Source organism: Quercus lobata, chromosome 8 (assembly GCF_001633185.2).
Source record: "Quercus lobata isolate SW786 chromosome 8, ValleyOak3.0 Primary Assembly, whole genome shotgun sequence".
Taxonomy (NCBI): Eukaryota; Viridiplantae; Streptophyta; class Magnoliopsida; order Fagales; family Fagaceae; genus Quercus; species Quercus lobata.
The window spans coordinates 10,587,599-10,600,032 of record NC_044911.1 but is presented as its reverse complement, the minus strand read 5'-3'; the positions used below and the strand labels follow the sequence as shown (position 1 = coordinate 10,600,032).

General features: G+C 32.0%; 2 protein-coding genes across 6 annotated transcripts in view; one reads left to right on the top strand and one right to left on the bottom strand.

Annotated features, from left to right (window-relative positions):
* Window positions 1-12,434, top strand: part of LOC115955713 (disease resistance protein At4g27190-like) — a 44,969-nt gene that overhangs the window by 22,249 nt on the left and 10,286 nt on the right. The window contains exons 1-2 of one of the 4 annotated variants that reach the window (XM_031073980.1): window positions 6,878-7,097; window positions 7,242-7,300. The exons of the other annotated variants lie outside the window; for them this stretch is intronic. The gene's annotated coding sequence lies outside the window, so the exon portion shown is untranslated. Of the gene's footprint in view, window positions 1-6,877; window positions 7,098-7,241; window positions 7,301-12,434 lie in introns of those variants that run through there. 4 annotated transcript variants of the gene reach the window in all.
* Window positions 660-2,167, bottom strand: LOC115955715. 2 transcript variants are annotated; one of them, XR_004084189.1, is made up of 4 exons: window positions 2,051-2,167; window positions 1,488-1,655; window positions 1,021-1,353; window positions 660-917 (listed from the first exon to the last, which is right to left on the bottom strand). XR_004084189.1 is itself a non-coding variant. In XM_031073985.1 (3 exons), exons 1-3 carry the CDS (start codon window positions 2,082-2,084, stop codon window positions 1,175-1,177), a joined length of 381 nt encoding a protein of 126 aa, XP_030929845.1. In that variant the 5' UTR covers window positions 2,085-2,167; the 3' UTR covers window positions 660-1,174. The 2 variants fall into 2 exon arrangements, 1 of the variants encoding a protein (XP_030929845.1); XM_031073985.1 differs by having other exon boundaries at window positions 660-1,353.

Here is a 12,434-nt window from a genome sequence, read left to right as displayed (position 1 = left end):
AAAAATTCCTAACAAAAATAAGCTAGAAAAACATTCCAAAGTCTAAACTATGTAAAGATAATGTGACGCCAACCATCCAAAGGTGATGACTACACTAAATCAAAAACACCAACCAGAAAGTTTTCTTTTTTGTTTGACCACAGGGCAATAGGATACAGAGAAATTGAACTTACAATATGAATTTTTAGTGCATCAAGTAGCTTAGATTGAAAACATCTCTACATCCTTTGGTGTGGTAAAAGGCTCAGAGAATTGGTCAAAGAATTAAACCCCAAATTTTTGCAATAACACTCATAAGATCCTTGTCATTGTCATTTGTCAATTTCATCTACAGCAAGTGAACCAACATCTCTTTTTCTGTCTTCAAGTGGAACAAAATTTGTATCAAAAATTATCCCACTCAAAATGATATCCATGTCATTTTTCTTATCATTCAATTTCAATTTTTTTTATATTATTTCTGCTATGTTCAGGAAATGTTTCCAAATCCGCTGTTCTTCTCAAACATGACTCACAAGTTTTGGGGTGGTGAGTCAAAGAAGATACAGGAATCAGTAAAACTAAGGGGATCTGGGATAAAAGTTCAAACTTCATTCTGAATTTCATGCTTGAGAGCTGCCCAACCCTGCATCATTTGATTGTTAGAATAAGAACTATGGTTCAAAGCACCAATGAAGGAGTCCAGCAACTTCAATACCTCCAAAAGAAGCCTAAGATTACTGTGCTTTACATGAAAATCAGAGTATAGCAACAGCTTATTAATTACAGATCAGTTGAAAGGACGAGGATGGAAGTATGCCATCATACTCTGCACATCCTCACTGTTGAACAAAACAGGATCATGAGACTGAGAATCAAGGAAACCAAAAGTTCAAAGACCTACGGGGCACCAAGGACTCTTCTACAAGAACCCTATCCTGTAATATGGACAAAACATAAATAAAAGTTTCATCATCATCATCATCATTCCCAAGTCCATGAATGACACCAAAACACATTTCCTTCTGCTGCAGCACCCACCTCAAAAATAACAGTGCACAGCCAGCAAATGCCTTCCTCAACTAATGCTCACCTTCTTCTCCTTTTGGTTCTATGTATATTCTGTAAGCTTAGAGAATGCCTTAGATTTGAAATCAAATTTCTTTGCGACCTGAGAGGCCAATCTTGAGTGACTCTAAACAATCGAAGCCATTAGCAAAAGTGTGGCTTTTTGGCACTTCACTTCTTTACTATCTAGTTCCTTTTGAATATCTACCATGTATTCTTCAATAAGCAATCTTGCAAACTTGTTGAGATCCTTACTAATTGCTTTTCTCTCCCCATCCTTGGCATTATATACCCTATCAGGATGACCTGGAATAGTACATATCAATGACAATATATAAGAAAATCAAGTTTCCCTCATCGAAAATTCCAACCATCTAGAAGCTCCAAGCACTTGAAAGAAGTACGTAGATATAAATGAAGCAATTCACTTTCAGAATTACCTTTTAGCAACTTAATGAAGTCCTTTACACCATCAGAGCATAACTTAATTTCAATAGAATTAATGTTGTGCAATATTTCATTAAGTTTAGCTTCATAGGTCACTTTAATTTCAAATCTTGGAATTTCTCCACCTTTAACCTCACCACCATCATCATCATCTACCATAACTGCAATTGAAATATAAACAAATTATTACCATTTCGTGACACCCCAATAACAAAAATCATTTTCTTTCATATATTTTTTCTTCATTATACAACCATACATAGATAAATTAAGCCTTACTTTCTATTTAGAAACAAAGGCATTTAAAAACAACAAATATGGAATTACTTAACTCTCCACTCAGCTGAGCCTAATAAGCATATCTTGGCTTGATAGTAGGTGAGTCTTTCATTTTTTTATTTTATTTTTTATTATTCAATTTTAGAAAGAGAAAGAGTTAATTAACTAACAAATAAACAGACCAGTTTCTTTTCTTTTGCTATATATATTTTCTGAAGAAACAAATAGGGAAAAACCAAATATAATGTTCCAGAAGGGGTAGGATTTGAATGTGCACCTTGATTTTCTGAGGCTGAGCTTGGTTCCTCCATTGAAGATTTTAGTTTGAAGAAGTAGGATTTAAGGATGGAAAGATTGGAGGGAGGGACATTGGGTTTTGGGTTTGAAACTTCTTCTGCAGAAGACTTGGATGTGTACCTGTTTGGATGCCAGGGGATTCATAACCTTTTCGAGAATAGATTTGTCCTTTGCTTTACGTAGAACTGTTTGGGGCTATTTTATGAATTCTCCTTTCTAACGTAAATCGGTTTTCGATCAAGTTTTGTTACCGATGATATCAAACGTCTCTGAAAGAGTCATGATCAGTTAGATGAATTATGTACCTAATGTATAGTTCATAATTCATATAATTAGTTACAACCTTTGACAATTGATGTTAAATGTGCCATATATATAAATAAATAAATAAATAAATAAAATAAATAAAAAACTGGTAAAGACAGAATAAGACCATGCTTTAGGCACATGTCACCATGTGTATATCAAATATAATGGTCAGCAAAATTAAAAATAGTTAGTGTTGTATTTGAGACTAAACAAAATGTAGGAAAAATAATTCTCAAAAAAAAAAAAATGTAGGAAAAATAAAAACCTTATATAAAGCTAATTCTATATTCTTATATAATAACGTAATAGTAACTCACATAACTACATTTCCAATCATTTTATTTTTATTTCAAATAAATAAAGAAAATTTATACATTATTTATTCTTATACCTTTCCATACTCTATCATCCAAATTAACTATTTTTCTCTTATTCTATTTTAAAGTAAACAATAGCAGTTATTTTATTGATTTTTTAAAATGGGTGTATCGTTATCTATTATAAAAGCTAAGCATGGAGGGGATTCTTCCAGCCACAAATTTCATAATTAGTAGGATAATAAGTTGTGATTGTTAATTTGGTATATTATAAAAATGACATTAGTGATAATCTTATATAAAAATATATATATATAAATAAAAAAGTATGTAAATCAAATATAACTGTCAGTGTGATTAAAAATAGTTAGCGTAGTATTTGAATTGAGACTAAACAAAATGAAGGAAAAAACAGAAAAATGCCAGACTAAACAAATCATTTCCTATCATTTAATTTTTATTTCAAAATAAATAAGAAAATTTATTCTTTATTTATTTTTTTTGCTTTTCCATTCACTCTGTCATTCAAAAAAAAAATCTTTTATTTTTTAAAAGCAAACAATAGCAGTTATTTTGTTGTTTTGTTAAAATGGGTGTATCACTATCTATATTACAAAAGCTGAGCATGGAGGGAATTCATCCAGCCACAAATTCTATAAAATAGTAAGGTAACCAGCTATGATTTATTTGTAATAAAAGTGACATTAGTAATAGTCTTATATAAAAATAATGTTACACTGATCATAATTTGTCATCTTAATCATTATGGAAAAAAAAGTGTAGCATTATTATTTTAAAAGGTGTAAAAAGTTTATGATCTTAATAATCTGATAATTGTACTTTCAACCACAACTAGCAATGGATTCAGGCCTAAGAACAAACAACATCTATATAAACCATTCAATCGGTGTTGTAAATAAAATTTTGCGGGTCTTTGTGATCAACCGCAGAAGGAATACCCATATCTTTCAAGTCAAGTCTTGACCAAATAAACATCATCCAAAATTATCAAAATCATCTTCTCATCCTTCAACCATGAATAGAGACTACGTGCTCTATTGAAATAGCACTGCACAGGAAATCTCATACCTAACATGCATGTCCGCAAGTTAATCATGAAATCTGTCTCAAGTTAGGAGTCTCAGAAACACCCATAATGACCTGATCAAACAGTTTGAGGCCTTTGGCTTTCTTACCTACCACTTTCACCAAAGTGTTAGTCTTGCCAATTCTTTTCATGCCACATATGGAGGCCAAGGCATTACACTCATCATCCTTTCAGTGCATCAATAATCTGATCCATAGTTGATTTTGTAGACTCATAAAGCATGAAATTCCAAGATGATGGTTAAAATTCTACAACTTAGAAGCCTAGTAAGAATAACTACTTTGTTTTTTGATTTTCTACTTAGCCAAAAACGGTAGATACAATTGTTCTTCTTCAATTTTATTTCAACATCCGGATAGATGTCTACTGCATTCATTCTTGAAACCTCACCCAATTGCTTTACCTTGAGGTTGATTTATAGCCTCTAGTTTTTCCACTTGCTTTGCTTAATTGGTAAGATCTTCAACGTTGTCATTGAATTTGAAGTTGCTGAGAGAACCAAACTGCTAATGAATTGGTTTCACTAGATATATGCTCCACAATCTTATGAGAAATACGAGCCATCTCTAATCTTATTGAATCAAATACGGATCAAGTAAGTAAAAGAATTCAAGCTTTTGTTTGGTAAGAACGCAAAAGAATTCAAGCCTTTATTTGTTCTTTGGATTCTATTAGCCAGCCAACTAGTTATCCAACATTTAGTATTAACATTTGGGTCCAAATCCTAGACCAAATACACTCTAGCTCACAACTTTTATTTATTAGATTTGATCCATATGTCGCAACTCAGGCCTCTTATTGGATCCCACTAGGCCTAAATCTAATACAACTCAATTCTTGTTTAGTCCGTTCCACATAGAGTTCTCTTTCACGCTCCGTTTGAGCAATGTCACAATAACCCAAAAAAAAAATTCATAACAAATTTAATAATTGTTGAGTTGTCACCATTGGCGACTCACCACCTTGAAAAAAATTGTGACTAAAATTACTGTGTTTTTTGGTTGCCACCTTTTGTATTCTCTTCCTCTCATTCCTTGTTTCACCATCGCCAAATTGAAGTAATTAGAGATTTCTCCGACGGCGAAAAAGAATAAATCTCCCCTAATGCTAAAAGAAACAAGCCTCTCCTATAAACTATCTCAAAAAACTTTCCACTATAAAAGAGATCTTGTAAATTTTCCAAGATGTAGTCAGTGGAATGCCATGCTTTTGTAGACCTAGCTATTTTATTTTATTTTATTTTTTGTACTGGGTTATGGTAGTATATATTTAGTATTTACTCAGGGGCAGAGTTAGAAACTTTTGTTTAGGGGGCCAAGTTACGGCACTAATATATTTATCAAGACAACTCTCTATACACATATATACATACACGTTTTTTTATTATATACACATACATAAGTACACACTTTTTTATTTGACAAGGTATGTATTTTTTTTTTTTTGAGGTCCTATGAGGTCACGTCCTAAGAAGTTAGTCACAAATGGTCGCCCCCACCCCATCCCCCCCTACCCCATCCCCCCCTTTTCATTCATTTGACAAAGTATATATATACACACATCAAAAAAAAAAAAAAGCTTAGTATTTTCAATCAAAATTATGTTTGATGGCGATCTTTCATAAAATAAAATTCATTTTTACCATTTAATAGTGAAATTCTTAAAAACTTTCATTTTTAGTACAAATTATCAAATTTTATACTAAAATAGGCAAAAAATCTTTCAGCATGAACTAATGAAATTTTCAAAAATATGAATGATCTAAAACTTAGAAGAATAAGTTATGCTCAAAACATATTTGAAGTTATCTTGTTCTAACCCATTATGTAGCAACTAAAGAGACATTTCATGTGTAGTTTTAGTGACAATATTTTTTTTATGAGTCAATAACTTGTTAATTGCCACATAACAAGTTGAAAACGATAAATCCAAACATGTTTGGTGCCAAACTTTATCAAAAATTTAATAGATATAAGAGTACATTTTACAATAAAAATAAAATTGTGAAATATATAATTATGTTTCTATAATTATTAGACCAATTAATTTTTTTTAAGAATATCATTGGTCTAATTCATATATATATATATATATATATATATATATATAAAGGAAAATTTCAAAATTTTAGGACTGTATTTACCATTCACTTTTAGGTCCATGTTGAATGGTGCTTTTACGGCCCATGCAGAACAATATTTTTCATTTGGCAGGCGTCCAAGAATTGAGAATTCTCCAAGGGAAATAACTTGTACTTTTTACTGTTTTTTTAAGACAAATAGTAAGTAAAAAATTACTGGCTTGACTATGAATAATGCACTTTGTAGGTGATTTTTTCGAGTCCCCACTCCCTCTGTTTCCCACATGCATAGCTCAGTCTATTAATTATTTCTAGGTACGAACGAAGGTGCAAGGTAGTTTCACTTAACTTGAAATTGTCAGTTTTTTTGTTTTTTTTTTTAGAAAGACATGACATTGTCAGTCAATTACACTGCTGGCAAAAGAATCCTATAAAGTTGTGTTGAATAATAATGAAACCGTATGGAAACGTTTGAAAATCCAGTGGGAAATAATGTCACCTTTATCAGGATTCAGGACCCTAATAGTAATTTTCATCGTCGTTGTTAATGTAAAAAAGGAAACCCTTTCACATCTTCTCTAAAATTTATTTATTTATTAGAATGGAAATGAGAAATTAAAGAAATCACAGAACTAATAATCTTTCACTAAATATTAGTTTATCAAGTATTTATTGACACAGTTTCTCAAAAAAAAAAAAAAGTATTTATTGACACATTGTATAGGCCAGAAAAAAGGAATATATTTGATGGATTAATAATTTCAGTTTCAACTTAATTATATTATTTATATTTGCAACGTTTTGCTTTGTTTTATAAATTTTTATATTAATTAATGACAACATATGTAAGAGTTCCCTTTGTAGATAACCGACAAGAAGAGCTCCACACCGTGGGCTGGCAATCCACTATGAAGAGTGGGGCCACCAGTTTTCGCTTTTGCTTTTGAAAAATAGGCTTACACAAAAATAGGGCATTCCCTAAAAGCCTTTTGTTTTGGCTGAGTATTACTATTTCCTAAAGCATTAATCCTCCTGGCATTTTGGTTTCTTTCCTGAGAAGTTTGAAGGCTGAAGTAGTGAAAAGTTTTCTTCCTCCTTGTGTAACTATTTTTAGTTGAAATGTTGTCGCTGTGACTGAGTTTACTGCTAGTACGTATATCCATCTTTCAAAGTGGTTGGAGAATATGCAAGATTCTGAATAGACAAGGCTAAGGTATGCTAAATTTCAACTTATTTTAACACAGTTATTCTACTTTCTTTAATCATGTTACTTAATTTCCTCTGGTGCCACGGCCCTGAATTAACTCGATCGTATGTTGTACTCCACACTCATTTCATTTTATTTTTGTCTATACAGAAAGGGGAAGAAAAAAATACAAGTAAAACAAGAAAAGGGGACGTTGAAGATCAATTAAGGTAATTATTGAAATTATATTCATCCAATTTATTTATTTTTTGACAGTAAAAAAAAGGTAGATATATTCGGCCATGTTAAAGATCAGAGTAAGTAAATGAAAAGTGACAGATCTAAGCCATCTCATTGCTCTTAGGAGAACGATAATAATATGCCTTCTCTACGTTATTATACTTGTCAATTTAATTTAATTCAAGAATGTGCATCAAATTATTTATTTGTTCTCGTGAAACAATAAATTTTTATTTTGCGTAGTTAGTGATATCCTATCCAGGTTGTTCGATCCGATCACTTGGTCGATCGATGGTGGGTCTGTCCCAAGCAAACTCAACTATCTCGAATCAATGTAGGGTTTCCTCCTCTGAAATCCCACTTCAATTTTGACTCCAACTCCACCTTTGACCAAAATAGTGCCATTCTTCGCATATATGGTGAGATTTTTGTCAAATATGGTGAGATCATAGCCAGATTTAACGAGTCTCTATCAAATATGGTTGCTTTGCCACGATTAGTCCATGCCACCAAGTTTAAGACAATTCGAACGGATCCAATTGTCAGAACACCTAAGTTGTGGTAATTGATGACTCGTATAGTCGTATACATGCGGTCAACACCAATTGGATAAATCTAAATGTGCCATGAACGGGTCTATTGCTTGGTTGACCCTAAAACCAACTTCAATTAACCCATAGAGAGCCCTATGCATAATAAAGTCATACACTTATCCCTATATTGGAGTCTAGTTTGTGAAAATTGGTATCCATGGAATCACATCCTAGGTATATAAGAATATAAGATTATCACATTTGGTTTGTTACTCATATTGGCAAAGCTTGGGTCTAGTGCATTGGATTACTAGACTCAAACCATGTCCTACTGATATGACTTTGGAATCTTTGACAAAAACATCTATAAACCATTAAATTGACCAAAATAACCTTGTGACCACAAAACTAATTAAAATAACTCAATCTCCAAAATGACAATAAATCCTCTTGAAATCTTTAAATGACACAAATACTCCAAAACTTCCAAACTGAACAAAATATCTATGAAATTTCCAAAATGATCAAAATTCTCCCCCTCAACTACGAGAAATTATTAGGTCTACCAGGAACACTGCTGATGTGGTCATTCCTGACCTTCCAACCAATAAAATGTTGTTATTTATGCAAATGTGACATCATTTGGTATTTTTTTTTTTCCTTGTGTTGATTAAGAAACTCACACGTACATTTTCATAAATGAAATTATTTTATTGGTTAGGGAGAACTACATCAGCAGTCCTCTTGATGTAAATAATAATTTCTCCTCAACTACCTAAAAAACTCGAAAATAACGCAAATACCTCCCCAATTTGCAAAACAACAAAAACCTTCTGAAATAATCATAATATTCATGAAGTCTCCAAATAACCAAAATATCCCCTAGATACCAAAATCTCTAAAATGACTAAAATATCCCCTAAGATCTCCAAAAATATGCCCATAAACCTTTAAAATTACCAAAATATCTTCAAACCTCCAAGACACCCCTAAAACATCTAAAATGATAAAAATAACTCTGAGATACCCAAAATACCTCTCCTCAAAAGCTACAAAATGAAAAAAAAAAAAAAAAAAATGGGGCTACAAAATGCCAAAAATACCCCTAAAATTTTTTCAATAACCAAATTATATATATACACCTTATACAAAAACAGCAAATACTTTAAACTTTTATAAATTATTTTTATTCTCTAACAATATAGGATATATGTACAAGATACATTTTAGATCTATAAACTGCCATGTGTGAAGCTCATAAAAACCAAAAAAAAATAAAAACTGCCATGTGAGGTCAAAGATTCCAACTTCTTAAAGCCCTTCATTTAGTTTTCTAGGATTTTTTACTTCAAAAAAAATGTATTTGGGTGAAGGTGATGGTGCATTTGGAACTATTGATAACTTGGATTCTCTCAACACAATACACACACACACACACACACACATACACACACGCTAGCCTCATCACATATACTTTGCACGTGCAATGAGTTTTTTTTTTTTTGGTCTAGTGTCATAATTTTCCCTTTAAAAAAAATGGATAAATTTGTTTTGAAAACATGGATTAGTAGGAGAGTATCATATTTTATAGGCATTTTAAGTGGAGTTTGAGATATATTTTTAACGGGCTGTCCTTAAGTTTTTTTTTCTTGTTAAACGTAAGGTTTAGTGGTATTTTTAAACCATATAAAAGTTCAGTTCAAAGAGAGGAATCCTTTTATAGATAATATAGATTCAACTTCTACAATGGGTTCCCTGTTTGGGTTTCAACATTTTATGTACTAAAATAACTGGATTCCTTATTTGGGTTTCAACATTTATACTATTAACAATAAAATTCTCTATTTGGGTTTCAACATTTTGTGTACTAAAATAACAGAATTTACAATGTTGAAGCCATTCATTTATTTACACTATTAATAACAGCATTCCTTGTTTAGGTTTAACATTTTGCGTACTAAAATACCCTCACACAAATTCTTAAACTCTCAAAAATACCCCCTATCTTTTAGTTAAATAATTTTAAATTAAAAAACACAAACCGGTTAAAAGAGTAATTTAGTGTTCTTAAATTTTAGGCTTTTTCCTTTATGTTCTCCATTCAACCTAAAACTTAAGACACTATTTCTATCTCATTAAATTAAAAAACACAAAAACAAATAAATAAAAAAGAGCATTATTGCACGCGCAAAGTGCGTGTGATGCGCAAAGTGCGTGCGTGCGTGTGTGTGTGTGTGTGTGCACGCGCGCGCAAAGTGCGTGTGACGCACAAAGTGTGTGCGTGCGTGCGTGCGTGTGACGCGCAAAGTGCGTGCGTGTGTGTGTGTGTGTGCGCGCGCGTGCATGCGTGCGTGCGTGTGACGCGCAAAGTGTGTGTGTGTGTACGCACGCACGTGCGTGTGACGTGCAAAGTGTGTGTATGCGTGTGTGCGTGCGTGCGTGTGACGCGCAAAGTGTGTGTGTGTGTGTGCGTGCGTGTGACGCGCAATGTGTGTGTGTGTGTGTGTGTGTGTGCGTGCGTGTGACGCGCAATGTATGTGTGTGTGTGTGTGTACAGTAGCCTCTTAGCATGTGCGTTGCAAGTGCCCAGAGGCTCTTTTATTTTTTGGGATAAAAGTTAATAATTTACATATATTATAATTTGGAAATATATATTTTTATTTTTGAATCAAATAAAAAAGATAAACTTTAGAGATAAGAAAAAATAAGATGAACGTAAGGGAAAAGGAAGCTAAATTTTAGGAGTTATCTTAATTTTTTTTCTTTATTTTTTATATTGAGGTGTTTTACTTTTATTCGGATGAAAAATGAATAAAAATTATAAATTTTAGGGAATAAAAAGATGAACATGAAGGAAAAAAAAATCATAAATTTTAGGAGTTCTCTTTTTTAATTCAAAATAAAATTTATTATTTGACATTTATGACCTTATTTTTAAGAGAAGTTACCATTCATTAATAAAAGTATTTTTAAACTACATAAAAGTCCAATCCAAAAAGAGGGATCTTCTTATATATAGTATAGATATATTCAACTTCTACGATGGAGAATGAATAATTTGAGGCATTGTTCTATTGGAGCATTAAATATCTTTTTATTTACAAGACTGCAACTCTTATCTTGCACTGCTAAGCAAGGTCATTTTAATCCAAAAAGGTACAACCATTTTGTCACCAAAAGCAAAATATGAAGGAAATGGGGAATGTTGGTCCCTAATTGAAAACTATTTACACCGAATGTTCTGACACCAACGATGAAATCATGTTTTAATCCTGGTTTAGATCCACCATGTTTTGCTACACATAAAACTATAAAGGCAATAAATAGGCATCAAACATATTTTGCCCGTTGATTCCTGATGGTCTATATATATTTATAGACCTCTTAACTTTAGGGCTCTGCTGATTCTCAAAAAAAAAAAAAAAAAAAACTTTAGGGCTTTGCTTGTGGATGTAGTTGCCTTCTGTATATTTGCACATAAGTCGTTATTGGCATTATCATTTTTCCTTGGTATATACAGTATAGCCTAGAGTAGAAAATTAAGGGAAATTACACCAATCTTAAAAAAAAAAAAAAAAAAAAAAAAAAAAAAAAAAAATTGACATTAATCTCAAAATTTTAGGAAACGAGAGTCTTACCCCTAAACTATGCGATAAGTATTATTAACATATTTGATCAAAATCTGTGATTCGTCTTTGACTTATCCTATTTTTGTTGACTATTTTTTCTTTGTTAATTAATAATGTTTTTAATTTGTCTTTGGCTTATTGACGAAATAATTATTCATCCCTAGGTTACTTGATTTTTCCAAAAAATTAGAAAGGGTTGATTGAAATATGATAATCCAAATTGGTCTCGCTTGGGTGTGATTTATTATGATATTGGCTGCCTAACAGCAGGTCTTCACCGTGTGGTTTTTAATTGTATTAAACGTAGTGCCAATTCTGTGGCCCATTCCTTAGCACGTTACGCCAATGTATTAGATGAAGAAGTTGTGTGGTTAGAAGAATCGCCACCACCAGCTCGTGATGCTTTGTTTTTTGACTCCTCCTTTCTAAATGAATGAAGTTTGATTGGGCTTTCAAAAATTAAAATAAATAAATAAATAAATAAAAATAAAAGATAATCCAAGGGTGAAAAAGAGATTTTATAATATACATTATATTTATTATAGAGCTCAAGGAGATAATTTGAGGATCGATGTTTCTTTATACCTCAAGAGGGGGAGAAATTTGCCATTTAGAATTATTTTAGCAACTATTTTTTCAGTTGGCATGTTTTTTAAACATTTTAGCAAACTAGCATCTCAAGCCTTAGGTGCTCAAGTTCCTTGAAGGAATTCAAGTCTTTAAGACTCGAGTTCTAAGTGTGGAAAAACTGAGGTGAACATAAAAATCCATGTGTATTGCTTTCTTCTTCCTCTAACTTTCTTCTTCCATCTTTCTTCTTTCTCCAGATCTCTTCTTCTCTTTCTTCAATCTGCTTTCTTCTTTCTCCAAATCTTCTTCTTCTCATTTCTCGAACATCCAAACCCATTTCTCAAACACCCAAGCCCAAAAATTAGAGAAATATTCATTTCTCCAGACCCAAA